The sequence below is a fragment of the Toxoplasma gondii genome, chromosome XII (genome assembly GCF_000006565.2).
Source record: "Toxoplasma gondii ME49 chromosome XII, whole genome shotgun sequence".
In the NCBI taxonomy this organism is placed as follows: domain Eukaryota; phylum Apicomplexa; class Conoidasida; order Eucoccidiorida; family Sarcocystidae; genus Toxoplasma; species Toxoplasma gondii.
This window is the reverse complement of record NC_031480.1, coordinates 2,421,543-2,437,921: the sequence shown is the minus strand read 5'-3', so window position 1 is coordinate 2,437,921 and position 16,379 is coordinate 2,421,543. Positions and strand designations below refer to the sequence as shown.

Sequence of the window (16,379 nt, the reverse complement as noted above, 5' to 3'; positions counted from 1 at the left end):
GAGCGGCCGTGGACTTTTTTAACCTCAGCTCGCCTAAAGAAAACACAAGTTCGGCATATATTCGGAGTCTTCGCGTCGCAGCACACAACAAAAGACCCTCGGCATTGTGTCTCGGGGCTGTGTAGCCGTCCGGCTAATATGGTGAAGCTTTAGGGCCGGCTGCGAGAAGTTAAGATCGTCGTCTGGTTTCTGGTGCCCGTGTATTTGTGGGGCAGCGCCTCGCCGTGCATGTTTTGCTGTGCTTTCTTTCTTTCTCACTTTTTTCTCCAAAAAGTCTGAAAAAGAAAGATAAAAATGCAAATCTTTGTCCTCTCTGTCGGCGGCGACACCCTCGCCCTCGAGGTCGCTCCGACCTCGACCATCCGTGATGTGAAGGAGCAGCTTCAGGCCCGCCAAGGTAGGCGACGAAGGTCAAATCCGGGAGGTTCTCTGAGTTCTTTTTCCCTCTTTTTCTTCCTGCTCTCTCTCTCTGTGCTCTGCAAACGAACCGGAACCAGCGGGCGTGTCGGCGACAACAAATTTGTTTGAATTCTTCCTTTTTCGCCTCTTCATTCGAAAACACACCAACCCCTGGGTCGCACCTGGGCGCTCTCCCCCCACAAACTTCGTTGAACAGCAGAAACGTCGCGGTACTGTCCGTCTTTGTTTTATAGAAACCTGTCCCGGACGCTGTAGGTTGCGGGACTCGCTGTTGAGTTCCCTCGCAAAGGACGGACTTTTCTCCAGTTCTTTTTTTGCGTGTGGGCCTCGCGGCCGCGATCCTGCGGGAGGGCATGCACGCAGCTGGCTGCGGTGCTCAAACGCACGGACGAAACGTCGAAAACATGTGTGTTTCCAGTCGAAATGAATCCAATGTCTTCTCTCTCTTATGCGCAACCACGTGGAGTCTCTTCTTCGCGCAACACCACTTCAGCAGCGCCAGAGCCTTGTTTGGAGCTCATGCTCGGTGCCGACCTGGTGGAGAGGGGAGTTTCATTGAAGTCTCAAGGAATTTATTGTTCATTTATGCGGATGCATTCATCAGTGTAGCTCCTATGCAATCAAGTGTCTGTAACAAGACATGACTCGTCGTCGTCTGCCTCGGGTCTGGCGCCGACGGTGTGGCGTTGTGTCGACCCCAAGATGTCCAATGCATGAGTGCCTGAGCGCGTCAAAAACAAATCTAACCGAGTTCGACTTCGACGCACAGAGACACACTTACTCTCTTCCTTGAATGGTTCCTATCTGTGCCATACGTCGAGTGTAAAGACAAACGCGATATCTACATCTGTTCCGGTTTCGCTCACGTCTATGCAGGCATTGAGGCGGATGACCAGCGCCTGTGCTTCGGTCTCCATGCTTTGGAGGACGACGAGACTCTCGGCGAGCTCGGCGTCGAGGAGGTAAGTTTAATCATCTCCAATCGAAAAACTACCGAACTGAATGGCCCTTCCTCTCGTATCACGTGCTCGCATATGTATATATATAAATAGAGAGAGTGTGTGTGTGTATCTATCTATCTATCTATATATATATATATATATATATATGCGTGTATGTGTGTATATTTGTGCGACGTGAATGCGTTGTAGTGTGTTTGTTTGAATGCGTACGTTTGTTGATTTCATGCGGTGTGTAGAGGTCTGCGTTTTTTCGAGACTTTCTTCGGCTGTCTGTCGTGCACCGCTTTTTAGTGGGGGGCGAACAGGTAGAAGGGAGTGCGTTGTGATGACAACAGATAGGGACATCCGACTCCGTGTGAGGAGACTTTCTTTTTCGCTAAAGTGGATGCTGATTCGCCTCCCTTCGACTTGTCGCGTTTCGACTGTTGCTTTTTCGTGGAACTGAGTCTATCGGTTGGCCTCTCTGTCCGAGGCCCATACGTTTTTTCTGGTGTGTTGGGCAGCTCCCTGTTTGCCATTTCTGCTCCTGCTGCATGTTTCGACTGTGTGTGACCGTTGGACATGCGTGGAGAGAAGCCTTCTTTTGGCGTAAAAATCAGCGTTGTGTCACGTTCCTGTGTTTCTTTGCCGACTTCTCTCGTGCGTTTTTGTGTGCCTTTCGTCGCTCGTCGTGCCTGACTCCACGTGATCGCTGTGTCTCCGTTTGTGTCGTGCGCCGCAGGAGTGCACCCTGTACCAGTCTCTCGAGTTGCTGGGTGCTGGCAAGAAGCGCAAGAAGAAGACGTACACCAAACCCAAGAAGCAAAAGCACAAGAAGAAGAAGGTCAAGCTCGCGGTGTTGAAGTTCTACAAAGTCGACGGCAACGACAAGGTGACTCGTCTGCGCAAGGAGTGCCCCCGTGAGACCTGCGGCGCAGGTGTCTTCATGGCTGCGCACAAGAACCGCACATACTGCGGGCGCTGCGGTCTCACCTACATCCTCAATGCTGAGGAGTGAAGAAGCAAACGTGTGAGGGTTTCACGGGTGGTCGCGGTAAACGCAATGGAGAGGACGCGGACGCCCCCTGGCTGTTCAGTCCACCCTGAGAACACGGTGTGATGCGGACGGCCGGACGTCGCTGTTTCTCTGGTAATCTCTTTCTACCGTTTTCCTCGCTCTTCGCCTTCTTTTGCTGACCACGGTCTAGTGTTAGGACTCAAACCCTTCAGTCTCAATCGTTCAAAAAAAAACTCCACGGGGTGTCGAACCGCACTCGCACGGTCAATGACAAGATTGAGAACGGATAAAACCGGCGAAAGACCCGCAACTGGAGACAAAAGATACACGGCGCTGTTTAGTTTACCTATTGTCAGCTTTTGGGTTCCTGCATTGCGTGCTTTCTTTGACGAAGCGCGTGTGCAGGCATCCGCCTATGCAGGCGCACCACGGTTGTCACCAGGTCGCTTGTGCTTTTCGCGTACTGCATGGGCAGACACGTTATGCACTTTTGGTGGTACGAAATGCAGAGGATAGAGTTTAATGGTGAAAGAGGAACTGATATCATTTGATTTTTCTTCATGTTTGAACGGCACTGGAGAAATGGCTAAGCCAAAGTGAACGTCGGCTCGAAGAATACAACAGTGCCGCATCACGGTGACATTCTCCATCGGCATACTTAGTGTAACGAAACACAGTTTATGTGGGTTCTTCCGGCAATGTGCTTCTCACTTAAGAGGAAAACAGAAGGCAATGACAAGATCACTGATTTGCGTCACGTGTGTACCCAGTCCTACTCGCAGTGACACCAGAGGGAAGTACGCACACGACTAAGCGATGTAAAACGGGGGACTCGTAGAAGCGATCCCACCCTGTTCCAGAAGGACCACCTATAGCCGAAAAAAGCTGCGTCAGAAATGATTTGCCACAGAGCAAATTTTCTTCGGTCTTCGAGAGGTTCGAGAAATGCGGCTCGTGCGACGGGGTTCTCCCTAACTCGGGGAAGGCGGCTGGGACCTGCAGAAGCACAACGTCACGGTGTTTGTCGCTGTGTGTTGGGCATGATGCGTTCGCATTGGTATAAGTTAACTTGAACAGAGACACGGTAATTCCTAGGTACGAAATGTGACTCCAGTTGTGAGATACAGACAGCAAACTTCCGTGTGCTGTACGCCGAACCCCCACTGGACTGCTATGGACGGCTGAGAGTTTATGTCTGCTTAGAAGGCGTAGTCATGCGCAGTATTCGTAATACTTCGATCCGGTAATCAAAGACCTTCCAGGCTTCCACCAGTAGTCCAGCTCGCAGGATACACTCTCCAGAAAAAGACAGTTAATATAAGTATAGGAACTCTAATTTATCTTGTGTAACAGGGACGCTACCATCAGTTGTTATCTGAGAAAAAGGGAGTTGATAGAAACTCAGGAATCCCACTACTTCAGTAGCTCTATGTTTGGTTTTGCATCCCCTGAGACGGAAAGGAAAGACAGAGTTGGAGCTGACCCTGCCACTTGCGCCAACAAAAAATAAAGACCATACAACCTTGCTGTTTCAAGCGTACCGCCGTCGTTTCACCTCCAGCAAGAGTATCTTCTTCTCAGACCGTAAGCGGTATCTCATCTAGAAAATGTTACCGGTATTGACCTTTTGAGGAAAGCGGCACACCCTGTTTTCTCGTGTCTTCCGAAACAGGAACTGCGCGAACGTTCCCCCAGACCACCTTCCATGGCAGAGTCTTCATGAGAGAACTTTTCGTTGACAGCGACATCTCGATGGTGCTATGGCGCCAAATGGTCGTCATACAAAGACACAACGATAGCGACGTCTCGCTCTTGAATTCTTCCTCCAAATAGAAATCAACGACTCCTTTTCAAGAATTCTCGCCGCTTGACGGGCCATCGGAAACGGAGAGATTCTTATGAGTTCTTGGGTCAATTCACCGGGTGTGGTAGTCGCACCAGAACGGGAAGTCTTTCATTTTGCCACATATAAAGTTGTGTGGTTACGGTGTGCCACTGTGGAATAGAGCCGCCATTTCTTCGGTAAAATACACCTAATTGAATGCCCAGGGTCACATCAAATGACCGCACTGTCGAGATCCATGAATAACGAAAGCAACAGAGCTATGCTTGCATGTTTACATCAACGGTCAGCGATTGCAGCGTAACAGGTAACAAATAATGCATCACGAGAAAGAAGAGTCTCTGTTTGAATGACTGTTTTTACATTGATGTTGAAAAGGCGAAATTTAGGTTGACACACAAAAATCACAGTGCACTCATCCTTCGCTTTCCCTTCGTGGCAGCCGATGTAGGACGATGCGATACACAACTTACGGCGACCATGAAGATTCATGGACCCGAATTCTGTACATGATTCCTCATTTCACTGGCGATCGACTGCCACGTTACCTCCGAGATTCAACGACACTTTTGTCCCCTAAAACCTTCAACAGTCGAACGACTGGGAACAACGGGTGTGAATCCATCTGAGACTCTCGTGAGCCTTGTCCGAATGCAGTGCATGCGTGGTTTTTGTCCAAGCTGTCTAGCCCTGGTGTGCTGCGGTAGATTTGATTCACTGTTCACTTCAGCCGTAGGGTCGTCTGGATTCCAGTTAATGTGGAGCAACGCGAGTTTGCGCTTCAGCACAAGTGTCCAAATCAACAGCAACAGTCACCGTGGTCAAGGACTCGAGCGTTTCCTGAGTTGGACTTCGAATGGCAAGCGTTCCACAAACTCTTTACAGCCATTTTTTCGTCTACCCTCATTAACGGTAAAAAAACATAGTACCGCATGCAATCGTCGTACGGTGGAAACAACGGTGTGACTCTAGAAAGACACACCCGTGACTTGTTTTCAAACAACCACCGGGTGGGTACGCGTGGCTCACGAAGTCCTTACTGCACACACATCTGTTTCTCTCGCTGTGAGAGGAACTAAAAAACGTACAGATTGCCGCTTCAAAGCAATTCAGAAAAGGGGAAGTTGCTCCCCTTGACGAAAACCTGCCATCCGACGGAGACCGCTACCAAGTGCTCCTGGCGCTGAGTACCAATCGCAATAGCTCAAGCGAAGAGCACGCCCTTTAGCACACATAAATCACGCCCCGGTTTTTGTGTGCTTTCTAAAGCGTTCGCTGAGACAGAAGACTAGCTGCCAGGCCGCGTTCTGCCCGTCTAACTGCATGAGAAAATAAAACACAACAGAAAGCCTATCGGGTGCGACACCCGCCTCTCTACCTCAGAACCCCCGAAGGACTTTGCCAGGAACACTACATAAAAGCATTGCTTGCCATAGTGCTCTCTAAAAAAACCTCTCGTTCGTTCAGTAAAAAGGCGGCTCCGTTCGCGTTTACGGCAAATACTGAAGAAGTGCAAGAATTGCTTCGCTTCTAGAAATCAAAACAGTTAAATCAGTATTTGAAGTTCGGAGGCAACACAAACGCATGCACCCGCTGGTCCGTCGCCATGCACCGAGGGTCTTGCCAGGCTTTCACCTTGTCCGCAACTGAAAAACAACAACAGAAAACAAAACCGGAATTTGTTACTCACATCTTATACATAAGCACACACATGGCATCATCAACACACACGAGGGTTCATCTTATTTCCAGCGAAGCCGGCCTGAAACGATATGTATGAGTGCATGCATGCATGCTCCTATCTAGATCTATCTAAAAGGAGCTCGGTCTGTCTATATTTAGGTATTCGAGCAATCCATGTGTATATCGTTATCTCTATTCAGCTCTATCTATATCGATTTGCAGCTTCTGCTACGCACATGTTGATCTTTATCTGTGTACACGATCTATAGATGCCACGACGATGCCAGCACACGGAAACCGAATTTGTCTTCGGAAACTGGGTTTCGTTTCTTGAGCTCGAGCTTGACGTGAACACTCAAGTATCTGTCGCGGACGCGAATCCCCGAAGGCACCGAAAGGGCACCTCATTCCAGAGTTCAAGTTTTAGAACTGCGGGCGGTTCTCACGACCCACCTGTGACAAGCAATCTGCCGGCGAACGCAATGCCTTCGATGTTGCAGTAGATGATGTTGCACTGTTCATCTCGAGGAAAGTTCAGCACTTGGCCGCCTGAGGAAATACAGGGTGGAAAGAAGCTTTGTGTCCCCGAACTTTTCTCCGCCTCCCTATACCAGCAACGCTGACTCACAAATTTCCTCAGAGTCAACGAGTCTTCGTCTCTCCTTTTCTTGACTCTCCACCGCAGGCGAACCCACTGGACAGTCCCGCGCGTCAAGGGTGCCTTTCACTGCACACGCATGTGAGGCTGTGCATGTACATCCTCTTGCACACAGAGAGAGAGAGGACGAAGGTACGAAACTCTTTTCACGTACGTCTTCACAGTTCCATGACAGAACTCGGCTACCATCCCTTGTGGCAGTCCGGACGAACGCTGTGGAGGAACCCCCCTCTTTCTCAGCTACGTACAAGGTCCCCCGCATTATGCGCTCCTTTCTCCTGGTGCATGCACCCGTAGAAATACCCGAAATTCACTGTTCCCCGAGTGTCGCGTAAGAGCCAGAACTGGACGAACACTGCAGAGCCTTCACACATCGTAAAAACTGCGCCATCCTCGCCTCCTCCATCTACACATGCATGCAAACGGAGAAACAAAAGACCCGGAACTCTACTTGGACGGCCCGGCAAAAGCGCCACCCCCGCTAAACTCGGAAGCATCCAGAGGATGGAGTAGACCTCGAAATCGGCTCGAAAGGCGAAGAGGCGCAACTGGATACACCGAGGACGCGCGAAGGTTTGGACGCGAACAAGATTACCTGGAACGACTTCGAGAGCTGCTGGATCTGTCAGGAGCATCTTGGGCGCGTCGACCGAGGCTTCAACCCCCGTGCCCCCGTCTGAGTGATTCGGCTTATCTTCGGGCATGTTGAACTTCCCTAGCCACACGACCGAGTCTTCTTGAGAGGTGATGGCCACGTGGCTTCCTCGAACGGCGATGGACGAGTAGTCCGTGAAGGCGACTTCTCGCGGCAGGTGGAGAACCTGCAAGGAAGTCGGCAACCCAAGCCTGCGCCGTCGGGATAAGGACGCCTCGCTACACACTTTGTTTTGACGCTCTTCCCACCACAACAGGAGAAGATAATGGGCAAATTTACACCGACATGGACGCATGCACAATTGAATTCCGACTTCTAAGGAACATATGAACCACCGCTTCGAGGCCTGGCTGCGGTTTTTCTCCAAGAAATTTGCATTCGGGCAACAAATCCCTTCGCAATCGAAACCAGAAATCCACCTCGAGTGACACACTCTCCACACAACTGCCGTTGACGGAAGCCTAGGAATCCCAGTATATTCTGCGGAACATGGGATCTCGCTTCGGCCGTTCTCTGCTTGGTCCTTTGCCAGCCCCTCCGTAAAACCTACAGCCTTCCCACTCAAGAGACAGCTATGCCTTCTCTGAACGCCCTATATCTGGATTGCTCACGAGTCTGAGAGTCCAAAAAAAAGAAACTTTGCCTTGGCTCTCGAGTACACGCTTGATACCACCGTTACAGAACACAGGGGAGAAGGAATGCCACTGTGAACGGATGAGACCGTCGACTGTATAACGGGATGCTCCCGCAATGACACCAGACGTAAACCAAGCACTACGAAAACACAGAATCGCCCAAGGAAACGTTTGCTGCTAAATGCCACGGTATCAGGTGTAAACAAAGGATTCCTATTCTGGCTCTGAGACGAGGACAAGTCTCAGAACAAAGAAAACAGTTCCTTTGGCCTGGATAGAAATGGATGACTCCAGTTACTCCATCATCGACTCAGGTGAATTAGAACAGACAAGAGAATCCAAAGATGTACACGTTGTCCATTCCTGACACCGTGCGCGCATGGTCTTAGAGACAATCCCGACCCACACAGGAAGGAAAACAGGTCTGTCAGAGAGTTAGACGAGCTCTGGAGTGCACTCTTTGTGCGGAAGTTCACACTCGAGCTTATCAGAATACCATGACGTTTATGATCTTATCCTGGTGGTGTAACTCGGAGGCCACCGGCGAACATCTCTAACCGAGAATGCTACATTAGATGGCCAGACGGACGTCACGCCTTCTTTTTCCTATCGTGGGCCGCACACCGTAGTGAGCTAGACGCAGTGCAGCCAGAGTTGAACACAAATCCTCCGAGAGAAAGACGCTTGGCGAGAAAAACGACTGCGCCAGATAAAAGCGAAAAACTCACTCTAACCGTTGTCCAGATGCATTGCTCGCCCGTGCCGGCCGCTTCGACTTTCTCCATCAGCACAAGACGCCCATTGCCTGACCAAGTCGAGAAGAGAGAGAAGGAAATTCGCAAAACAGAGCTACATATCGCTGGTTCGTTCTCTGCATTTCAACAAGCTCCGCGACATCGTTCACTCGCTCAGCTCTTCAACGGTTTTTTTGGTCGGATCCACCTTCTCTTCTGATATTTTGCTGAAGAGCAGTCGGTTTATCTACGAGCCTATACACACCTGGTATCTTGCCGGCTCGCTAAAATCTGAATTCATCTTGCCGTTTTGCGTTCTTCGCTGCAACGCCCTCCGGCCTCCAGTGACTGCAGCTGCCCCTCCACCGTTTGCATTGATTCGCTGTGAGTGACACCCGCGTGCAGACGAAAACCAACAGACTTGAACTCTCCTCTCTCGCCAGCGCACCAGAAGCTCGAGGAGGCCTCCACGTGAGACCTTTGACCTTCATCATCATCGCGAGAAGTTGACGGAGAATCGAAGAAAACAGACAAATCGAAGCCACGGTTGCGTGTACATGCTTTCTCACCTCGCTTTCTGCCCTTGGCGCCTCCCTTGCAGTAGTTGCCTTCGCATAGACCTGCGTCAGAGGCGGAGACATGCTGCAGAGAAGCCAATTGCAATTTTATTTCCTGTAAATTAACTCGAAGGCACTGCGATTCCCTGTGCACCTCGCGCAAGCAGTCGAGGCCCACAACATACCCCGCAGTGAAAACGTTCTCTCATCCTGAGGCCAGGACAACACGGTTGGACATACACCGTAGACCGGCGCTGACAGGTGACTGCTTGTGTCTTCGTCGACATGTATGGAGAGAGAGAGAGACAGACGGTGAACCAGATCGAGGTCTTACCGAGGAGAAAAAACTTCCCGTTGGTGTCGCGAAGGCTGATAACGCCCTGTGGAGAAGCAGAACGAATCTCGCACGCAAGGCAATTTCAGAACGGTGTCTTCGCCTGAGTGGCGTCCTAAGTCCAGATTGCCCGAGAGTACGGAGAGAACAGAAAGGAGAAAGCAGCCCTCCAGTGGCAGAACTATACATACACTGTTGCCATGTGGAAGACTTTCAAGAGATCTCCCCGCCGAAAATGTGAATCGTCAGCAAGGTAGCACGAAAGGCAGAACCAGCGACGAAACTGCGGCGTGCTCTGTGGTCCTCGAATCCCTCGAGTCTCCTTTGAAGCTCTGGATTTCCGCAACGCAAATTACAGCGTACCTCGAACCCTTTGTTTTGCGCGGAGAAGCTGAATTCTGCAGACACACACACACGGTGTCTCACCAAAAAGAATCCAAACGACGAAATATGCATGCGCAGTAGAGACATCAAATCACTCTGTGTATTTGGGCGACGCCCTAGACAGACAGCTCTGATGCGAGCATTTACTTCACCAAAAACTTGCGTACGCATGCGTGGCGCACCCCGTGAGACTGTGTACAACCGTTTTCTGGGGATGTTCTCCGATTTGAAACTCCTGAATGAGATCTTGAAAGTCTACCTGGACAGAAGCAGACATTCAGTCTCTCTCTTTACCTTGCTTTGCCTTACTGCTGCACCTTTTTCTTCCTGTCTTCATTCCATATTTCGTCCTCTCCGGCTTTCATACTTCATCCTGTCTGTTTTTCATGTTGGCTTCTATCTCAAGTTCATCTGCGTCCAGTCTGCTCCCGACTCTCCTTTTTTCGGTGTCCCTCGTCCGGTTCCTGTCCCAGGAGAGTTCTTTGAGACTCAAGGATCTTCTTGTCTCTGCAGGATTTTCATCTCGTCATACCCGTTCGGCAGGCTTGGACGACCTTGTAGGACTTTTCACTAATTTCAACTTCCTCGATCACGGCGTGGTAATGTTCCAGTTTTCCAGCATTCTTTGTCGCTCCCCTTGTTTCAACTTCTGCACTTCGCGCCGCTTCTGCCTCGTCTTTCCCTCCGTGATTTGCTGTCTTTGACTTGTGCACTTTGCCTGCTTTCTTGGACGGAGAAGGCGCTGCTGCAGCTTCTTTCTGCTCATTTGGGGCAGCGCTGGAAGTGGTTGTCGGCGTCCAGGGGGTGTGCTCCTCCATCACGATCGCTTCTCGAACGATGAAAAAGCGTTTTGTCTGGACATGTCCACAGAAAAGGAAGTTCTAGGAAGTGAATGTGCGAAGAGACTTTCGTCAGTTGCACTGGACCCACATGGAACTGTCTTTTGAAGAGCGTTCTGACCCAGCTCACGAGAACGGTGTGACGGGGGAAAACCGAGCGGTGTGATCCTCAAAGATGCAGACACAAATGCTATTTGTGAGAAGGGAACGAAGCCTGTCGAAGGATGGAAAACAGAACTAGAAGACAAACTGCCACCAATCCAGCCGGGTACAAACACGAAGTTCCGATATCCTCCGTCCAATCGTAGGATACTGAACGTGAGAGTCCAGTTATGGGGGACAACCGATCAGGAGACTCGGGGCTGCAGGGTCGCTATGTGTTTATTCTCCCGCGAAGGCGCGGAGAAGTTCGAGCGAGCAGTCACGGAACCAAGTGGACGGAGTACGGGACTTGAAAACGGAGTTCCACGTTGCAGACGCGCGGAACGACGCGTCAGAGAACACCACCCGATATGGAGTCTCTCCACTGAGTCACCAACGTCTTGCGGCATTGCACGCACGAGAAAACGTCGATTTCGAGAGAAGAAAAGACTCCGACGCGCGTTTGAATCAACAGTGAAAAACGGCGAACCGTCCGACGTGGTGGGTACACACAGAGTCGAGATAAGCGATTTGGCAACCCTATGCAAACTGCATGCGCCATGAAGACCTGAGAGAAATCAGTGCAGAAGCGAGACGCGAAGAAATCTCACGGCGCCTTTCTCCACATTGGTCCAGAGGTAGCGAAGTCTTTACGCAGGCATGGAGGAGCGAGTAGGCGTACAAATTTCTTTCTTGACTGAGGAAAGAAGGCGCGAGAACGGCGAAGCAGCCACAGAACAAACACATTCGGTTCTCACCACTTCGTCGTAGGTGATCGCTTCCCATTGCGAGTCTTCATCTCCAGTTCGCTTCTGCAAGGAAAAAAGGAAAAGAGCACACACATTCCGTCTGCTCTTCTCAGACCTCAAAAATTTCAACGCAAGGAGTTGACGCGGTGAAACAACCTGCTGCGTTGTGTTGTGCAACGAACGCGATACGCAAAAAACGGTTCACACGCGAGCGGACAGGCGAGCCCGTCTGCGTGCATGCGAGAAAACAGCTCGTGATTTACTCTTCAGCCTCGACGCTCAAGACGAGGTCGGAAATCCAGTTTGCAAAAGACTCACTGGATTGCCGATGAGGTAGTTCGTATCATCGAAGGGACGTAGCGTGTAACTCGTGTGACCGATCGCATATGAAGAGTCAAACACCTGCAGAAACGAAAGACACAAAATAATTGAGGGAACAAGTTCGAACAAGTTCGGCGCTTTCTCTCTGAAGCGGAACACGAGAAGCAAGGGTGGAGAGGGTACCTGTAATTCTGAAAAAAAAAAGCAAGGCTACATGAGGTACCATTCTCTTTCTGCACACCCTAGGAAACACGGCCATGCGGTTCCCCCTACATCCTGAATCTCCTCTCTATATTCCGCGGGTCGAAGCAGTTCTGTCGGCCAGGTTCGACGTTCACACGGATTGGAAAGCTCCAGCTGAGAAGAGACTGCAGATCATTATGAGTATCTGAAACAATCGCTTTAAAGCTCTTAAACACACACTCTTTCGCTGGCATGCGCCTCTGGAGAAATCTCTACGATTCCGGCCCACTACTTGCATGCGGTTGTGCCTCGAGAAGAAGCCTTTCCGCGTACCGAACCATACAGCACGATGATCCTTCACATCTAACAACGGTAATCACTCGGCGCCTACGAAGAGCTCTCCACAGACTAAGAAAAGGGATTTTCCGACGCGAATTTGGAAGCTGGCCGTCTGAAACGTTTCACCTTTCGCCTCTCCACTTCCCCTTTCTCTCTCCGCTTGGCTTCTCGAAATAAACACCAGGTGTGTTGTCTCTGTGAACTCGAAGAGATAGATATGCAGTCGAAGCAAACCCGTTTACAAACCTACGGATGCACGCACACCCTGATACATGCATACCTTTATACTCGAAAATATAGTAAATCTACCTAAAATGTGATACTTACATATATATAGGTACATGTATAAATATATATATATAGATATATATACTGTGTATACTGTGGTCATGGATGACAGCAGGCTTACTGTATATAAGCTGCCATCTACGCCGATCACGTCGCTGGCTTCGTATTTGGCCATGCCCTGAGTGTTGGCGAAGAGCGAGAAGAAAGACTGCTCGTGCGCCAGGCGGAGAGTGTGAGAAAGGTAGTTCCCTGGAGAAGAAATACGCCACAGAAACTTGAATCAAAGGGGTCCTGCGACCATCTTTTTGCAGAAAAAAAAGTCAACAGGACCGATATACAGACAAAGCCATTCATCGTCGGCGGTTTAAATATATATACATACATATGCAAATATATATATATATATATATATATTTATATATACAAATATGTATATATATATATATACAGATCTATCTATCTATACAAGGCAGGGGTTTGGAGATGCACGCAGAGCCCAGAGGAATAAAGACGAAACGCCAGGAGCGAGACATCGAGGAAGCGCCTGCGACCACAAGCAGCAGCAGAGACGGCGTGTTGACACCGGCAGTTGTTCTTCGTGGGCGCTGCATCCCATCAACAGGCGGTTAGTGCATGCACGTCGTCGACGAACGTTCTGAAGATTTCCAGTTGGAAGGCGCGAAAAAGATGATCTGCCTGGAAATCAACGTTTTGTCTGTCTGGTCTCTGCCTTTTCCACGTCCAGCGGCGTTTTGAATCGGGGACCTCTGCGCGTGGGGAACATGCCTCCAGTCCCCTTGCGCTGTTCATACACACCGTACGGAAGGATTTACCTCCTTCTGCCTCTCTGAAGAAGAGGCCTCGCGACCTAGCACGGTTTACCCGTTTACACGAACAGCATGTGACCCAACGCTCCGTATTCAGGAGCTCAGGGAATCTTCGCTTCTCACTTACTTCCTCTGCACGCGCCCTTGCCTTGCACTCCGACGCCGGGATGAACGAGTTGGGTCGCACCTCCCATGAAGAAGCTCTCTTCTGCGTCTCTCTCGTCTGTCTCACTTGCTTCTTCTGTGTCATGGTCTTCGAGCCATGTGAAGTCTGAGTCTGAGGGTTTCGCGCCTCCGCGTCGCTCGGAGTCACTCTGAGAGGCGAAGTGAGGGAGACCTGCCGCGTCCCAGATGGAAGAGTCCTTCTCGCGGTTAACAGGCTGAGGGATTTCCGCCTCTGTAGGTGCTCTGCTGCGGTCTCCGCCGTGCGTTGCATGCACGAAGAAGAGGAGCACGGCCAGGGCGACCAGCACCGCGAGGCCGACTCGAAGAAGCACAGCCACTCTGGAGGTGTAGCATTGCCGGGGTCCGAGGCTCAGAGACCGGCTGCATGCGGAGACACCTCGTCCGAGCAGGTCAAAAAAAGCGACAGCGAGAGATACCCCCCGCGCCCAAGGCGCTCCGCCCGCGTCGCCTGCATGAAGGGGACAGGCGCGTGCCATGAACGCCGGCGAGGCGTCCTCACACCCCAAAATGGAAGAAGCACGGCCTTCCCAGAAAGAAGAAGAGCTTTCTCGGCATCGGGGACAGTGTGAGGCGAGAGGCTCTTGAGCGCCAGCGAGAGCGATTCCCTCTGGGTGCCGTTTCTCAGGCCCGCCGATGCTGAACGGAGAGAAAAGGAGAGAAGGCGGAGTTACATGGTACGGAGACGAAGTTGGGGGTCCCGTTAACTCGGCATGCTTCCTTGCCTGCTCTTGAGAGGTCTTCGTCTCTGTTTCCGGAAGTCCAAGAGCAGTCATCGAAATCTCCCCAGGAGAAGGCAGCGAAGGCGGAGCCGGAGGAACGCCCACGAAGGTTGGGGGAACGACTGTGCCTTGCGGGGACAGAATGGGTGGTCTGTACATGCTGTTGATATACGCGCTGCTGCAGGTGGACTGCGGCTGCGGTTTCGCCTCCACAGAGAGCAATGACGGGGAGGCCAGACAAGGCTCTCGATTGCTGCCCCCGGGGTGCTCTGAAGTTGAACACTGCTGACTGGTTTGCAGAGGATACAATTCTGTGGAGTTTGCATGTAACGAATCGCCGCAGACAGCTGAGGAAGGAGCGCGCGGCGCGGACGCAGGCCGCAGCCGATGAGGCTGAGGCGCCTGCTTTCTAGATAATTCCTGGTAGTACAGAGCAGTTTCAGCCATCGTAGGTCACGAAGGAGGGAGAAAGGAAAGAAAGAAGGGAAGAAGGAAAACGGGTGGTGTCTCGCGAGCACGAAAAAAACGAAAAACGACGGGGAGAGGGGGGGGGCTGGACAACGTGGCGCGCCAGTACTTTCCGTCCACGTTTTGGGAAGGGGGAAAAGAGGCTGGAGAAAAAGGTACAGGATTTACCTGAAAGCAAGTTCTGTTTCCTGGGCGGTGTCAAGTGTGTAGGCCGGATGGTGGAATGCAGAGCAGTCGACAAGGGAGTAACTGAAATGCTCGTCTCGAGGGAGAGAAAAGAGTCGAGCCCCTCGAGGCAAGGCTTAAAGAAAAGAATCAAGGAAAGAAGAAATCTCAACTCGATACGAACAACAGGGCGACTCAGACCCCGCTTGCTCCGCGGCAGAGGCGGGCAGCCAAGCGTGAGGACCCGCGGTAAGGACTCATCTAAAAAAAGAGGGACTGCGGAAGCCTTCAAGTTCCCAGAACTCCCCCGCTCTACATGCGTTCTCCCAGGCCATAACCTGCTGACACGACGAAAACGAAGGGAAGGAAGGGGAGGGCATTTCTGCGGGGCACCGTAGCAGCGGAGTCGCCTTCGCAGTTGCGCATGCCGTGCGCCGACCGGGAATGCTGCTCGGAATGACGGAGTCGCTCTCCACTGACTGGTTGAGAGAAGGACAAATGAGACAACCAGATAAAAGCGGTAGTCGGTCTGTTAACGCGATGGAGAGCGAGGCGCAAGAACAGCCGAATCTCGCCTGGCATGCGACGTTGAGGAGACGAGGGTGTGCGGCGATTCGAGAGCTGGACGTGCGCCTGTCTGAAGAAGCCAGAATCGACGAACTTACCAAGAACAAGACTTAATAAAGCCTTTGTCTCGCACTTCCCTCATCGCCGTCTGCCATTTGGGTTCTGAATGCTTCAAGCTCTTTTCGTACCTGAGATGACCGTAAGTGGGCACGGACCACATAAGACTGCTGCCAGCGGGTGACTGCTGAAACTTCTGCGAAAAATCGTAGAGGAAGGAGACGTGGGACGTTCCCTTCCCATTAAGCATCTGGCAGACGTCCCGCCATGTATAAAAGTTTAAAGATTCCCTGCAAAAAATCTATGTTCTGCCTCTGCCGAATTGACTCAACGTTTTACTGCTGAGCAGCGAGTGCGGTCAGCTGTACCTAAGGTTTGCTCACGTTCCATCAACCTGGTGAGACGGTAAGACAACAGAGATCGCGTTTTCTCACGGAGCGTGGTAACCAGGCGTACCTCATTGCAGGCATGCAGTTTTTCTGAATAACCATCAGCACTGTGTTTACCGCACGTGGCAGATCCATGTGCTTGGCTGTTCGCCTCGATGGGGGACCAGAGGTTCTCGTCGCAGTGGAGAAAACCCTTGCTCAGATGCTAGTATGATACCAGAACCGTCTCTCTGACACTAATAATCTCCGAGACAGGATTAAATGTATGCTTTTGACGGG

The 16,379-nt window shown here is 51.2% G+C and overlaps 2 protein-coding genes across 2 annotated transcripts; one reads left to right on the top strand and one right to left on the bottom strand.

The window, feature by feature from the left end:
• The first annotated feature begins 163 nt into the window (after positions 1 to 163).
• RPS27A (ribosomal-ubiquitin protein RPS27A) lies at positions 164 to 4,138 on the top strand. The gene is made up of 3 exons (XM_002366951.2): positions 164 to 397; positions 1,297 to 1,382; positions 2,104 to 4,138. Exons 1-3 carry the CDS (start codon positions 295 to 297, stop codon positions 2,377 to 2,379), a joined length of 465 nt encoding a protein of 154 aa, XP_002366992.1. The 5' UTR covers positions 164 to 294; the 3' UTR covers positions 2,380 to 4,138.
• A 71-nt stretch (positions 4,139 to 4,209) lies between these two features.
• TGME49_245610 (hypothetical protein) lies at positions 4,210 to 16,164 on the bottom strand. Its single transcript, XM_002366950.2, has 12 exons — positions 13,677 to 16,164; positions 12,844 to 12,971; positions 11,910 to 11,993; positions 11,601 to 11,654; positions 10,395 to 10,716; positions 9,842 to 9,876; positions 9,479 to 9,524; positions 9,157 to 9,207; positions 8,582 to 8,658; positions 7,159 to 7,384; positions 6,359 to 6,454; positions 4,210 to 5,868 (listed from the first exon to the last, which is right to left on the bottom strand). Exons 1-12 carry the CDS (start codon positions 14,899 to 14,901, stop codon positions 5,774 to 5,776), a joined length of 2,439 nt encoding a protein of 812 aa, XP_002366991.1. The 5' UTR covers positions 14,902 to 16,164; the 3' UTR covers positions 4,210 to 5,773.
• Between the last annotated feature and the right edge of the window lie 215 nt (positions 16,165 to 16,379).